General features: G+C 41.3%; 2 protein-coding genes across 2 annotated transcripts; one reads left to right on the top strand and one right to left on the bottom strand.

The window, feature by feature from the left end:
* LOC110432522 lies at window positions 1,823-3,259 on the top strand. The gene is made up of 2 exons (XM_021453128.1): window positions 1,823-2,500; window positions 2,589-3,259. The coding sequence occupies exons 1-2, from the start codon at window positions 1,968-1,970 to the stop codon at window positions 2,605-2,607; spliced, it is 552 nt and encodes a 183-aa protein (XP_021308803.1). The 5' UTR covers window positions 1,823-1,967; the 3' UTR covers window positions 2,608-3,259.
* Window positions 3,596-15,606, bottom strand: LOC8057336 (poly [ADP-ribose] polymerase 1). The gene is made up of 20 exons (XM_002459710.2): window positions 15,350-15,606; window positions 14,562-14,611; window positions 14,249-14,435; window positions 13,605-13,785; window positions 13,226-13,523; window positions 12,327-12,519; window positions 12,090-12,248; window positions 11,630-11,690; window positions 9,740-9,803; window positions 9,379-9,636; window positions 7,692-7,929; window positions 7,497-7,609; window positions 7,334-7,410; window positions 7,074-7,237; window positions 5,678-5,869; window positions 5,463-5,571; window positions 5,162-5,244; window positions 4,929-5,066; window positions 4,162-4,344; window positions 3,596-4,062 (listed from the first exon to the last, which is right to left on the bottom strand). Exons 1-20 carry the CDS (start codon window positions 15,491-15,493, stop codon window positions 4,015-4,017), a joined length of 2,940 nt encoding a protein of 979 aa, XP_002459755.2. The 5' UTR covers window positions 15,494-15,606; the 3' UTR covers window positions 3,596-4,014.

Raw genomic sequence — 16,046 nt, 5'->3', positions numbered from 1 at the left:
CTTGGTTCCCACAGGACGTAGGTTGGAGTTCCACATAAGGACCTCACCATGCTTTTCTGCCTGAAGTAATGTCTTAATTAACTCAGAATAAACAGTGAAACCTCTTTCACGGTATTGTTGCTGAAGGATCATCTGAGCAGGAAGCATGGTAGACAGAGTCTTCTCAATTTTCTCTACATCAGATGGTTCCTTTTCGCAAAACTTCAGTTTAGCACTGAGTTTATGAACAGCATGATTGAACTCTACCACAGATTTAAAATCTTGTATACGGAGATGGTTCCACTCATTTAGAGCTTCTGGCAGGATGACTGCCTTTTGCTGTTCATACCGTGTTTGAAGAGCAAGCCACAGAGCGCGTGGGTCTTCTTCCAACAGGTACTAAGCTTTGAGATCCTGGTGGATGTGGTTCCTTATGATGAATAAGGCATTGTACTTGTGAGGATCAGACAATGCATCAACTCCCTGTTGGGGTGGTGCAATTGCCTGATACAATCCGCGCAACGACAGACTCACTTTGAGATCCATCGCCCATGTGGGGAAGTTGTGGCCATCAAGAGCGAGAACCTCAAACTCTTTGGTGGCCATTGTGCCTACATAAGTAGGGCCATAGATTTGTTAAAAATCCTTGGCAATGTTGAATAAATAGTGCAAAATGCAATTAATCAAGGTAAACTTGAAATAGAGGGACATTCTCTATTTATGGAATAACATAGTCAAACACTGATAGTGTTAACTTTAGTTTAATTCAATTCTCAACATTGGGTACGCACGGTGAGGATAAAAATCCCGCAGTAGTACTAAGGTACTACCTTGTGTATGGCCAATGTGAGAAGAATTATATGGTAATCACTTCGGTGTAGACCTTGTTTATTTTATAATCAAATTGGGTACGCACGTTGAGGATAAAAATCCCGCAGCAGTACTATGGTACTACCTTGTGTATGGCCAATTTGAGAATAAATAAAGATAGTCACCAAAAGTGTAGACCAAATAGTTTCAAAACTTGATATTGGGTACGCACGTTGAGGAATAAATCCCGCAGTAGTACTAGGGTACTACCTTGTGTATGGCCAATATCAAAATTAAGAGAACTTAGTGTTATTCCAGAAATGAAGAAAATCAACCGAAAGCATTTGCATAAAATATTAAGTGCTTGTATGGAAAGCTAGAAACTTAATATATAAATTGCATAAAATAAATTGCAATAATTTTATGGAGTATATTGTTATAGGAAATGCCGGAGGCAACACTTTGAACAATATACTCAACACAAAATATTCATGTTATTGGGAATTGCGTGAAGCAAACACTTTGAACATGAACAACCATGTATATAATATTGTATTTAAACAAACACATATGTACATATACATGGATACATCAGGAGTCTAAAAACATTAAAATAATTTAGACTAATACACTGATGAACAGTACTGCGAAATTAGCAATTAACAACATAGTTAACATACTAAATACAGCAGAAATAAGTAGATAACTATTGGAAACAAACATAGTAGATGCAAGCCATCCAGCATGAGTGCTGCACGAGCGTACACCTAGGCCCTGTTTAGTTCTCCAACAAGAAATTTTTCATCCATCCCATCGAATCTTTGGACATATGCATGGAACATTAAATGTAGATAAAAAAATAAACTAATTACACAGTTTAGTTGAGAATCGCGAGACGAATCTTTTAAGCCTAGTTACTCCATGATTAGCCTTAAGTGCTACAGTAACCCACATATGCTAATGACAGATTAATTATGTTTAATAAATTTGTCTTGCAGTTTTCTGACGAGCTATGTAATTTGTTTTTTTATTAGTTTCTAAAAACCCCTCCCGACATCCTTCCGACACATCCGATGTGACACCCCAAAAAAAATTCATCCACAATCTAAACAGGGCCCTAGCAATAAAGAAAAGCCTAGCTGTCTTCGACCAGAAAGCAAAATCAACCAGACACTCGCATGTGGGAGCAAGCAGGTAGTGCAGTCCACCACACACTCGCATCCTCTGCTTCCCAGCTGAAGACTCCGCCGCCGCCGCTTCAAGAACTGCAGCAACTGCCGTCGAAGTGCCCGCCGTCGGCCAAGCCAAGTGGTGGAGACGCAGATCCGAAGGACCTCCGCCACCAGCACCTAGAAGGAGCGCTCGCCATCGCCGATTCGCGCCGTCACCAGCGGATTCGGGGGCACAAGCGAGGCTCCTCCACCATGGCGTGCTCAAGCCGGCGGGGAAGCACGGCCCCCATCCTCGTCGGAGGAGGACCGTGCGCCACCGTTTCCGCTGGGCCCGGCATGGCCGTTCGGGAGGCTGCGCGCCGAGTCGCCGTGGGGAACGCGGAGCCAAGTCCGGCGGAGCCCAGGGCGGCGGTTGGCGGCTTCTCCGGCGTGCACGCGACGACGGGGCGTTCCAGCAGGTTGTGGAGGAGGAGGCGGTGCAGCAAGCTCCGGATCGGCGATGATGCGGCGTGCCGGGGCAGATCGACGTGCCGCGATGGTCGAAGGAGATCGGCTCCGGCGTCTCCTCAGTCCGGCCGCGGTGAAGGACGGTGTCGGCGCTCGGGCGCCGGCTCGACATCCATCGCCATGGGGCCGGCCCAGTTAGAAGGACCGGCAACGTCCGGCGCAGGAGGTGATGGGAGCGCGCGACGCGGACAGGGACCGTGGCCATGTTCGTCGCAGTAAAGCGGCAACCATGGCGGACACGGCCCCGGTCCGTGCTCGGGGCACTCATTCGCCGGAGGGGGCGCAGGGGCCACAGCAGCATCGCCGGCGCGACGACGACGTCCACCACGTCCACCGACCCGCATCCGGAGCCCCCGACGCCTTCCCCGGCGTTCACCGGCCCGGCGTTCGCCGAGAAGGTAGCGGAAAGTGTCGAGGAGTTCGTCGCGGATGTAGTGGTGGTCGTGCGGGATCCGCATGTCGACGGCGCGGTGGAGAATCATGTAGACAAGATCGACGAAGAGCATCGCCGGAGGTATGTAGCGAAACATCGGCATGGTACCTTCCGATGGGAGTTTCTTCGCGAACTCGCCGGCGTTCTCGTCGGCTTCTTCTTCCTTGACTCCCTCTCGAGAGCACAGGGACTCGAGCAAGTGCTGATAACGTGTTCGCGTTGGAATGTAAATGAGAATGTAAATGGGCGAATGAACAGTTGTTTTCATTGATCTTGTGATGTATATTTATACATCCGTACGGACGCCATGGGGAAGTGCTCGCAGGCAACCGCCATGGCGCCGACGGTTCGTTCCGAACGTGGGAGTGTAGCGGGAGCGGGAACGGTTCCCGTCAAGGAGCGGAAGCAGTTCTGTCTTTGATGAGATTAACTCCATTTAGTTGTAACAGCATCCATTGCTCTTGGGAAGTCTGCTGGCATAGGCAGTGTTGAGCCTCGTAAGGGGAGCGTCCAATGTCCACGTGCAAGGCTGCCGGCATGCGTGCAAGACCTCTAGACTCAGCTCACTGGATTTTTCCTTTTAGGGTTTTGCTCCCATGTAGGCATGCAATTTACTCAATTTTCGAAACATGCCTGAAGATCCAGAGGAAACTTCGCAGCAGTTTCTCAGTTCCAAACTGAAGTGGGATCGGCATTGCTTTGATTTTGCAAATGACCTTCAACACACGCTTGTAACGTCCAGCTCGGGAATACAGAAGTTAAGTTCAGACGACAAGCCACCTTCCACTTCTTCGACCAAAAATACTCCTAAGTCCCATCGAAAGCAGTCATCACAAGTGAAGATAGCAGGTCCAGCTAACATATTACTCCTAGTAGATTCATGCAGTAACACGTCATCTTGTAAAAGTGGATGATTTGTGCTACTCGCACTGATGCCCAAGCAACACTTCCCAAAATGGATCAAGCGCGAGCACCCCATAATAACCTACCCAAACTACAGGCTAACAGGACCGTGGACCGGATATACAGGCCAGACTGACTAATAGTACCAAAAGAGACGCATCAACAAACTCTACCTCTCTAGCTTCCAACTCTACTTGCCTAGTCTCCCAGTCACCTCTTGTGATGGAAACGCACCTTCAGCAAGAACTGCATCTTTACCTGATGACACACACAGGGTTTCACAAAAGGTCAGTGCCCATCTCCTATGAACCGCAACACTGCAAGAGAGCAAAGGCGGGGCAAAGAACATTTCTGGACCTGGGATGTGTTGTAGACGATGTACTCATTGTACATGAGTTCAGAGCTCCTAATTGATGATGGCACTGGCTTGCCACAGGGAACGACGACATCATCCCTCCACTTCACAAACTCTGACTCCAGTGGCACAGTTTTGCCTAAACCTTTGGTCGAATGCTTCCCTCTTGGAGGTTTGTCCATGTACTGCAGCAACAAGCATCAATGGCAAACTCTCATGAGATCATAAACATGGAAAATAAAACAAAAAATGGTGACACTTGAATTATGAGTAAACGATGATAAATCTTCTCTCAATGTCATATCAAGTGTACGGAGATAATAGCAACAATGGTGTGCTTACTAGCCCCATACGATAAAACAACCCTAAACTAAATTCTTCTCACGATGTCATATCGAGTGTAGCGTCGATGATTTGATTACTAGCCCATAGGATAAAACAACCCTAAACTAAAGGTGTAGAGTATAGTTAAATGTTGCCTGTCAGAAGACTGCAAGTTGTGACTAAGATTGCAGGGTAGACCGAAGTGCCCCCTTCTAAATCTTTTGGTTATAACCGTTTATCACTGGTGCAGTTTATCACTGGTGCAACAGAGCAATATGTGAACAAATTTAAGGCATTAGAGTATTGAGATGTCTATGGTAAATTCATTCTAACAGGATCCTGTAAGAACAAAAAAACATGGCATGAACCGCATGATAGATAAAATGCAAGGATAAAAGCCAATATGAGCAATTACGTTGGTTTCACCAAGATATTTGAAGCTTACCGTGGCTTTCTTTAGTTCATTCATGTCTCCTAAAGCAACCTCAGAAAGAATCATCAAACCTACAGGATTATTCCTGTCCACATTACAATACTGTGCGCTCTTGCTTACTAAATCTGCAAAGTAGAGGCCTTTGCCAAACTGTCAAAGAAATGAGGAGCATCATCACATAATTGTATTCAACTAACATAATGACTGATGCTACACTCGAAACATATAGTGAATAACGAGCGAACCATATAGCCTGAAACAGGTGCCTCAGGAGGTGCAATTCTTAGCCCTTGACTAAGAATTCCCACAAAATTCGTCAACCTTGAACCTACAAATCAAGTTTTATAGTGAGACGGTGAGAAGAGAAAAACTTCTTATGAAGAAATGTTCGAGACCTTAAATGCTACCGAATGAACTGTATACCTGCAAACTATCTTTTCACCACCAACAACACAATTACACTTAGACCCATGCAATGATTGTACACTGAAGGCGATAACTAACGTACTTTTCTTTATTGATTGAAGTTATTGCTTTAATGCTTACCATGCCATAATAGCATCTTGTTATGCAGATTATTTTTATATCTTGAGTATTTATTAAGTTCTCCATCTCGATCGAGTGAAAAAACTTCCTCCAGTTCCAGCGACCAGTCCTATAAATAAAAAAAGATATTAAAAAAAACTTTGGCAAAGGACCTAAAAACAGGAAAGAAAACAGCTACATATCTCTTGATATATTAACAAAAAAACAGACCATACCTTGTGAGTAGGAGCATGTGTGTTGAGGAGATACTGCTCAATTAGCTTGTAATCTTCACTATCGTGATCCAGCGGGGTGATGTTACAGTGAAGTTTCATATATTTATCATCAAGAGATTCATCATTGTCGCTATCGAAGCCAACTAGCTTTGAAGCAATTTCAATATCCTGCAGAGCTTCAAGCATTTTTGCCTGTACATAAATTACAGGCAGGTTAGGTCTAACCGTCTAAGAAAGCTCTTTGATCATATTGAAGGAAAAAATTTAAAACTTAAGGACTGGGCATCAATGTTTTCTGGTCGGCTGGTCGATCCTGGTCGACCTGGGACCGACCAGGTGATTAATCAGCGACCAGGTCGATTAATCGACCCTAGTCGTCCCTGGTCGTCCAGGCATATCAGCTGGTCGACCTATATATATACCTCTATATATACACTATATTATACACAATAAAGGAAGCTTCAAGACTGCATTAGTGTAAACCAACATTCCTCTTCATCTTCAACTTGTGCTGGCGCCTCTAGAACAGTCCTTGAACTCTTTTTGATGTAAACCAACATCTCCTTCTTAACTATTTCTAGAGAACTGGGACAACCAACAGCAACTCCATACCCCCCACATATCTGCCCAGTAGCCCAAAAACAGAGCACACAACCTGGTCGTCCATGTCCTAATCGGACGATTAATCGCAATAAGTGGACGACTAATCAGAAGACCAGGTTTCTGGTCGACCTGGTCGGGTCGGACCTCCTAATCGAGCACTCCTGACCGACCAGGACGATTAATCACGATTAATCGTGATTAATCACGATTAATCGGACGACCTGAAAACATTGCTGGGCATAGGGAAGCATAAACACAAAATGGACAGAATAATAATCATAAATAGACCAAGGTTGCAAGGAAGATACATTATGTCATGAACAAAGAAATAACAAATGTCCCTGCTGAGTTACTGTATTATAATTCTGTACAGCCCTAGCAAGTGCACACCAGAGAAAAAGATAAGCAAAATTCAAGATACATTTAGAATATGCACAAGTAGCTGCAATGAACATATGTTTAGTTCACCTGTGGCACCATTTCCCAATGAGGTAATGCAAGGCTTATTCCGTATTCTTTTGATTATGTTCAAGCTTTAAGTAGCATGTCTAATAGTGTAGCTATCATTACATGTCACGAAGGATCAAGAGTTAGTTTAAAAAAAAAGGATCCAGAGTTGAAGACATCACAAAGCAATGAACTATTTGCAGCATTATAGCCAGACTTTTTCACAGAGGAATTATAGGTAAAATCATCTACTCCATGTGAAGAAGTTAACATGAATTACGAAATATAAGAGTCATTGCATGCTTCTCCCAATTTACAGGAATACGACTAGGTAATGAGCACATACTTTGATCATCAAATCATCCTCATCCCGTATAATATGAGGATGAATAGAAGGAATAAGAGTGAAAAAGCGATTGCTCGCAGCAACAATTAAGCTTTCTCTAACAGCCAGTGCTTGATCCGCGGTGTCCTTCAATAAATTCTGTATCTCAGTTAATGCTTCAAAGCCTGCAAGTAGTGCTGGTGTAACCATCTTCATATAATAATAAATAAATTTGAAAATTTGAAAACAAATAGTTCCACAAGAAAACGATATCAATGCACCTTTCTGAATATTTTCCTTGCTTAGCTTCCCAAGAGGCATTTCTGACATATTAATTTCAAATTCCATCATAGCAGCTCTGGAAAAAAGGTTTACTTTAATAGAAGAAAAGGAGCAAAAAAAATGTGGACAAGCATGGCATTGAAAAAAGAAGCAAGTATGCACCTATATGTCTCCACGTTGAAAAGCATCTTCATGAGTTCTAGCAACTGAGGAGCAAGAGAACTTTTCATTTCACTGATATCTTTCCGTTTTGGTGCTTGCTTAACACCATAATCCTGCATTATATATAACAACTTAGAATCCACAAAATTAGGGGAAAAACATGTCGTTAACCAGATTGTTTTTTTCCCAACATACAATATCAAGTGGGTAAAATCTCCCAGGCTGCTTCCGGAAATTGGTTTTACGTTCCCAAGCTTCCCATGGGTTTCCAGTCTTCTCCAGAAATAATCTTTTGAATTCCTTGATTGCATCAGTTTTTGACATCTCCTCCAGCTTTTTCCCTCCAATTTTTTCATTCCCAACCCGTCCCCACTTTCGAAATACATAGCACTCAGACCCATCATCCTCTTCAATGATCTGGAGTATATAGTAGCTTCACAAAAGGAAAAAAAGAAATAACTATTAAGAAAGGGGCCAGGGCAATAACATCAGAATGGAATAACATAACAAATAAGCTAGCACATAGTAAAACTATAGTATGACTCTAAAAGAAATTACATCATCAAACTGAGTTCTTTTTCCTTTCACTACTGTATTACACTTTTTAGCATTAATCAATCTCAGACAGGACAAAGAAAAAATATGCCAATTTCAAACCTTCTGGGTAGCGATCTGACAGGAAACAAGACAACTACTGCCTGTAGACATATTATGTCCATCACCTAGAAGTATTTGAACAGATAAGCATGCATCTATATTGATTAATTATTGAAGAGATTGGTTACAAAGTATATATAGAAAGGGAGGCTACGCTAGGGATTAAAGGGGGGAAGAACCAAGGCAGCACACCGAGGGAGAATCCAGCAGGCATGCTAACCAAGGCAGCGGACAATTGGTAGAACTACTACACCATGTTGGGTTTATCACTAGCCAGAAAAACTACGGTTTGTGCAGAGAGAGCAAGGCGAAGAAAGATGAATGACTCAGTGTATGTCTCTAACATGAAAGTGACACCATGTGGAAAACCAGGTCAGATTGTCTTCGGGAGGTAAGGTGTACTGTTGCTCGGCATGTATACAAACAAACAGTTTAGATGCTCAGGGTGAAATTTGGGCTCCAAACACAATGGAGGGTGTCAGAAACTTGCTCGAAACTACAACAAAAAGCCTTTTAGTCCCAAACAAGTTAGGGTAGACCCGACCCAATAACTTAATCAAAAGGAAAAACTACAATGATGATTTTTCTTTTTGGTAGCAGATAGTAGCAAATAGGGACTCTAAAGTCTAAATATCTAATCAAAGTTAGTAAGTTGCACAAAAATGCAGAATTGTAACTTTGTAAGAAAAAAAAACTCAGGTAAAGCCCATAGTTGGGGGAACTAACTGTTAGAGCCTAAGTTGTGTGTCCTCCATGTTGCACTGTATCTACCATATGCGTGATCTAAGACCCCAAATGCTGAAAAAGGATAGGATATGGCTTCCAAGTCCCCAAAAGGTAATCTATACAAAGACTACTAATCCAACATTAATGGCCTCTTGATTAGTAACTAGACAGGACAAGACAGATGGTTACTTTGCATATACATTCCTGTTCTATTATAACACTAAAGGTCAGGAAAATCCAAAAATAAATGAAAGATAGGTCACAATACAGACATATAGGAGCCAAATCCACCAAAATTAACAGGAAGTAGCAACAAGGATATATATTGCCATATTGGGTTATTGCAATCAGATAGAACTTGGTGTGGGTAAATGATAGAAAGAAACTTGCTGGAGGTTTCATAAAAATTGCACGCAATACTATGAACTCCTTTAATCTACTCCAACTAAAAACCAAGTTTTGAATATCAGAAGAAAATATTGTGAATAAAATTCCTAACCTGTTCACACCTAGTGCCAGGTCAGACATGTTTAGGGTTGTATTGTAAATGCTCTTCCCATCTTCAAGAATATGAGCAGTATCTTGCAAACCGGAGGACTCATGAACAGCACTTCGACCCTTAACTTTAACAGTGACAGTACCACCTTTTGAGGACTCTATGGTATTCTCTAGTTTATACAAATCAAATGGAAGCATTCTATTCTTTTTAATGCATTCTCCAATGTAACCCTCCCTTACAATTGGTATCTTCAGCCTCCTGCAAGCAATTGCATATATATGTCATGGTATTTGAACTCCAATAATAGCTAACAAAAACAATAAATAAACTATATTGAAGATGGATAGTAAAAAAAAGAGACCTTGCTTTCCTGACTTCAGCATTCTCATTGTCGAGCTCACCACATGAAATTAAACAATCAATATCTGCAATGTAAGTATTCCCTATAAGCATATAATGAAACATCATTTCTTTGATTCTTTCTAAACATGGTACCATATATTTGTTCTCCTTTACTCTTTCAAAAATTGCAAATACCACCATAGAAATCACTTCAAATTGTAAAATACCACCCAACAGGTTTATTAGTTAAATTTACCACCTGACAACTCAAAACCTCAGTGTATTCATCATTTACAAAAAAAGAAAACGATAAACTCAAATCTTGTACAGAATCCCCCTTCCTTTAGGTGTTTATGCCGATGCATGTCAGTACCCTGGGTGCTCCTCGTAGTTGCTGGTGTGGGAGGAAGAGGCTGAATTTTTTTTCTCAAACGGATTATATTGAGGAGGGCTGAGGATTCAAGGATGCCACAAGATCGCATTAGAGCTCTCAATTGTGACTCGGTCTCGCTCCTCGAATGTGGAGACAACAACTATGCATCAAGAGACCAGAGTTACATTGCCAGAAAGATGTCATCATGGCACAGAAGAGGCTAGAAAACAGGATTTGGGTATCTATCTATCTCTATCTATATCTCTTATAAAGCTAATCCCCACTACAAAGTCTATCTCAACATGTAAGACATCCACGTCATCTCCCACTCATAGTCATGTCACTCTCTAACTTCCAACCTCTTAATGCAAGCTATCCACTTAATTCATTCCAAATTATTCGCAATCCCCGCAGCAATGCGCAGGGTATCTTCTAGTTCACTTGATATATACTCCCTCCATTATAAATTATAGTTCACTTTAGATTTATCCTAAGTCAAACTTTTCTAATTTTGACCAAGTTTATAGAAAAACGCACCAACATCTACAACACCAAATTAGTATTGTTACATTTCTCCATGAAACGGTCTTGATACTGCATTCATTTGAACTTGTAGATGTTATATATTTCCTAAACATTTGATCAAATTTAAAGTTGTAGGAGAAAGCTCAAGTGAATGTTGAAATGATTGGATATTCAAACAAGTCACACCTTGTGTAGAAGCTTGTATTTAAACATGAATTTGCAATGCTTCGCATCGTGCAAAGCAGAGTTACTTTCTGGCTACACAGCCTAATGTAAATTTCGAAATTTTTTTCCTCCCTATTTTTTCTTTTCTTCTTGGGACAGTTTTTTTTACTTGTTTAATATATATTCAGTAGGTTTCCTAAAAAAATGGAAGAGGAAGTATTATTTTTTAATTTATTAATCAATTCTAAGTCTTTATCTTTAGTCATAAAAACAGGTGTTAATGAATACCAGAACAACTAATCTATTTCAATTCTAGCGCTGAATGTAGATCTACCACAAGATAAAAGGGGGTGAAAGGAAAAACAATAGAGAAAAGACAAGATGTGCTTCCATGCGCTGGCCTGCTAGCCCATCTAGACTCTTAGAGACCTTAAGATACCCTAAACAATCATCTCCAGCTCACGCATGCAGCACTAGCTGCCAACACTGCTCTTCTTCCCCATCACTGATCTTTCTTCTTCCCCCACACAGCCTCTTCGCTGGCGAAGATCGCTGCAGCTGTAGCTGAACGGGCTTCTCTGATGTGGCGTGTGCCGACACAGGATACTTGTCAATGTGGAAAAAGAAAACATTTGGAAACACAAATCCATGTATGCTACTGCGTTTATAATTGTGGCGGTATTTGCAATCCTTTTTGCTCTCTAAGAAACAATGACCTGACTAAGTCACCCATGTCTGTTTAATAAAGCAATCTCCTAGGCTCCAGCGGCAAATCTAATAAGAAACTCATATGCCTGAGGTACAAGAGAAGCCAGTTCTAGACTGAGAAAGGGAATAGAAATAAACCTTTGACAACCCTGGCATAGAAGTTGGCACCAGCAAGTTTGAGCTTCTCGATCCATTCATTCTGAAACGGATAAATAAGAGGCAATATCAAAATCATGAAGCAATAAATATATGTGAACCTACTATCCTGTACAATGTGGTAAGACTTATCCTAACCCTAGCAATAAACAACCTAAAGAATCATGATTATGGTTTTTATTTAATTATTGTGCCTGGTGCAAGCCAAAACTTGCAGTGTGGCCATAGTAAGACGGTTGCTTGTTTAACTGATGCAACTCATAAAAAGGCAGTTTATTGGCATGTGTTCATTAGGAAAAGACATGTACGTCTTTCTTATATCAGATTGATACATTTAACAAAGCACCAACTTTCCATAGGACCAAAAAAAAAGAAGCAAATAAAAATAACTGAAGGTATTAAGCACAACTGCACCAAAAATAAAAGTTGAAGATTTACTTACGGCCACTTCTTTTGATTGTCCTACAACAGAAAACCTTAATTTGTCCAACCCTTTAGAAGACAGCGATGACGTTCTCTGAGTTGCTTTACTTCCGGATTTCTCAGGTGACATTGGTGGAAGAACCCTCTCTGGTTTCTTAACCTTTTGAGACTTGAACCACTGCAAGGTATACCTATTTGTCAACCATTAACTGCAGCACACAAGCATCAAGGCAAAGCTACCTTTCATTAGGCATACCTTCATAAGGTAATCATTCTTTGTTCCATCTGGAACTTGCCACTTCTTAATGCGGACAGGTTCTGTGGTAGAGTATGTACACTTGGACCACTCTGACACATTACCACTGCATTGGTACTGACCATTATAATAGTACAGGCCACTAGCACAGACTGGGCAAGGACCCAATGCTCCAAATAGCATTCCATCAGCACTGTCAGAAAACAAAGAGGAAAGTTATCGAAGTTAGTTGCATATACGAAAAAGTTATGAAAAGTAAAGCCACTCAAATCTGTGCATGAAACACAGAAGAGAGAGCAATGCCCCAGAAATGTCCATGGAACCAATTATATCTGCTGCAATTAACTGTGTCATGCCACCTCTATCTGCACTAGGCCACACCTGCTCTGGTCCGTCCTTTGTCCACTAGTGTTGCAGTCCACAGCAGTTTCCAGAATTGGAGCAAACAACAAGGTTGGGACAATTTAGATAGTAGTGGTAGCAGCTTGGATGTGGCATGAACAGTAAATGCCTTGGAAGGGTCCAACAGGTTGATGGGCATAGAGTTCAGTACAGTGGCTAAAGTGCTAATCTATCAAATCCACCAAGTTAGATCCAAGGACCAGTTGGTGCTTAAACATTCCCATTCAGGTGATCCTTTTTTATGTTGCTTAACAAGTGTTTTCTTCCTTTACAAGTACTATCCGTCATTTATCATTGTAAATTTGTAACTACTTACTTCGGGAATACTAAGGTCCATTTATGACAAGGATCCTTTCAGTATTGTTTGTTTTGGTGCCAATTGATCTTCAGCTGTTATTAACACAGTCCAAAGAGCCAAATTCTTAAATAAAAGGTAGGAAAAAACGCATCATCAACAAATTCCTTTTCAGAAAAGGGAGAGACAGAAAGCAAATTACCAGCGGTCCAATAGGTGCCTCTCTGGTCCAGATATATCCTGCCCATTAGCCTCAAGCATATCCCTTAATTCAGCAGCCGATACATGGCTCTTAAGTTCATCCTTTAACTTCCAAAGTGTGTCACTTTGCACTTTAAGCTTTTGTTGGGTATCAGCTGAACTAGTATTGGAATCACATGGGTCCACAAGTTTCCCTTTGTTTCGCACTGTACCTTCAGATGTACTTTCATCTAACCTAGCGGCTTTGCAGCTATCCATATCATTTTCGCCCTTCTTGCGCTTGGAACCCTTAGTTTGTTCTTGATGAGCAAAATAAACAAAGTCAGATTACTAAGTAAAAAACGGTGAGTGGGGTTATCTGATTTCCATGATTTTCTTACCATTGTCACCGACATCTTTTTTAACAAGATCAAGCACGGTTCTCTTATCCTCATCTGACAGAGTATCCCAGCCTGAGAACTTCTCAACAGTTGCAGATGGGGATACCTCAAAGAAACAGTTAGCATGATACCATGGTATACCCTTGGAACCTTGACTCTCAAGCTTAGCTGACAGACGGACCTAGTCAAACATATAAAACTGTTATTGACAAAAATTGAGTCAAGCCAAAAAACAATGTTTTACAGCATACTTGCTCAGCATTAACGGAATTAAATATTAAATATTAAATATGCAATTCTTGAGAGTTAAGAACCAATATTGCATGGATCAAAGTTTCAAAAATTATGATACCAGCCACCACCACCAAAAAAAAAAGATATATACATATAGGAATGCTAATTCAATGCAATTGCTTTAAACTAAAAATCCAAAAGGTACCATTCCTGCCTACATGTAAATTACGCTTAAGACTGCTCACTAATGGCTAAAGGGGGTAGTTAGTTTATGAACATACTATGAACACAACAAAAGAAACACTTAATAAACTCTAGCAAACAAAAAAACAATCATGTGTGTCATTCAATAGCAATGATGCTTCACAAGAACTGATGACAGAGAAATTTATTAATCAAAATATACTTACTGATCCTTTTGCAATCTTTTCACTGCATCGTCTACATGAAGTACGGGCAGATGGAGCAATCTCAATAGTACATTTATCAGGAGCAGCAGCTGTGGAACTTGTAGCAGCTGAGGCACTCCCAATGTAGTTTCTTATCTTCTCTTGATCATCCCATCTAAGTGCATCTATTCCTTCAACATCATCGACGCTGATTGCAAATTACGAATCAAGTTAAAATGTTGACGATCAATACCCAAAAGACAAAAGGAAACTGAATAAATTAAGAAAGTTAAGCCAAAAATCTACTTGACAGGTAAAAGACACAACTACTTACGATTTTATCTGGTTCTTCTTACTGAAGATGCACCTAGCATGGTTCCACATCTGGAAAGGAGAAAACAGGGAGTATAAGGTTCCTTCAAAGATAATTGGCAGAAGCATCATGTACTCTGCTGTTCCAACAAAAAAAAAAGGTGTTGTTCCAGAAAGAGAGAAAGAGAAAGGATATTGTTCACAAAAATATTACCAAGACATAGTTGTGCACATCCAATCCTATACTACAAGTATCACCGAGCCACAAACTATCCTTGTTTAACAACATGATGAAATGCAGGTGACATGTATAACCAGAAAATGTGAAAACATACAATATCCTTCCCCTAAATGCCATTTATATGGTTTTTTAATAAGCGCAAAAAATAGATTAAAAAATAATCCGAGAAAAGGATACTACAGCAACCGAATGCACCACGAGCACAGCAGAATAGAAGGAACTACGTTCAATCAAACGCACCAAAATCAAGTGGGATTACCGCCATGCACGATATACAGTCACAGATCAAGATAAATCCCTACCACAACATGAGGCCTGAAGATTTTTCATAGCAAAGGCCCCCAAACCGGCCACCAGTAATACAGTATGACCTGCATTCTGACACAACCCACAGAAACCACCGAGAACGGCCTGCATTCCAGACCCAACTCACAGAAACCCCCGAGAACGCGACGAGGCACCTAAACCCTAACCTTCGGAACCCATCCGAGATTTAACGAAGGTTCGCTAATCTACCAACGGAGATTGGCTGCGAAGAGTGCGGGGAGCGCTGGTAGAGAGATACGCACGGGCATGAAGCCGTCGAACTGTGACGCCTGAACCATCTTGCCGAGACGGAGCTGGTCCTTGGCGATGGGGGACTTGCACGACTTGCACGACGCCCGCCCGGACTTGGCGTACTCCGCCTTCCACGCCCTCGGCGGCGCCGCCATTCCGCCGGCCAGCTGCGGTGCGGTTCCCCTCTTCTCTCAGCCCCTTCGGTGGAGTCGGAGGCCGGACCAAGGAAGACGGAGGTGGGTTCTGACTTCTGAGGTGTCAACAGGAAAAGCCCGTCTCTTTTCACGTGTGCCATCGCAAATTCGTTTGTTTTTAAAATATTTCTGTTTCTCGGAATATTTGGGAATATTTGGATAATCACTTCCTCCGTTCAGTTAATCAGTTCTCAGAATATGTTGGAGTATTTGGGGTTTCGTAGTCACGTTCATGTCAAAAGCACAAAAAAAATAACGAATGGATTAGAAAAATATGGTGAATTGTATACGTTGAAATTAACATGAAAATGTTTTACATATAAACAATTGTGACTCATTTATGTTTTATTTTCTTTAATGGTATTCCTTCAACCAATCTTGTCATTGATTCAGGTCTTGTTTATTTCCACCCAAAAACTCAAAATTTTTCAAGATTCTCCGTCACATCAAATCTTTAGACGCGTGCATGGAGTATTAAATAGAGACGAAAATAAAAACTAATTGCACAGTTTGG

Source organism: Sorghum bicolor, chromosome 2 (assembly GCF_000003195.3).
Source record: "Sorghum bicolor cultivar BTx623 chromosome 2, Sorghum_bicolor_NCBIv3, whole genome shotgun sequence".
In the NCBI taxonomy this organism is placed as follows: Eukaryota; Viridiplantae; Streptophyta; class Magnoliopsida; order Poales; family Poaceae; genus Sorghum; species Sorghum bicolor.
The sequence above is the reverse complement of the archived record's forward strand: the minus strand, read 5'-3'. Positions and strand labels throughout refer to the sequence as shown.

Coding starts and splice junctions, on each gene's coding strand:
- LOC110432522 (XM_021453128.1), top strand. CDS start 1,968: ATGTGGGAGCAAGCAGGTAGTGCAGTCCACCACACACTCGCATCCTCT.
- LOC8057336 (XM_002459710.2), bottom strand. CDS start 15,493: ATGGCGGCGCCGCCGAGGGCGTGGAAGGCGGAGTACGCCAAGTCCGGG. Junction 12,520..13,225: donor AGGCACCTATTGGACCGCTG/GTAATTTGCTTT, acceptor GTTTTCTGACAG/TGCTGATGGAATGCTATTTG. Junction 7,411..7,496: donor TTCAACGTGGAGACATATAG/GTGCATACTTGC, acceptor CCTTTTTTCCAG/AGCTGCTATGATGGAATTTG.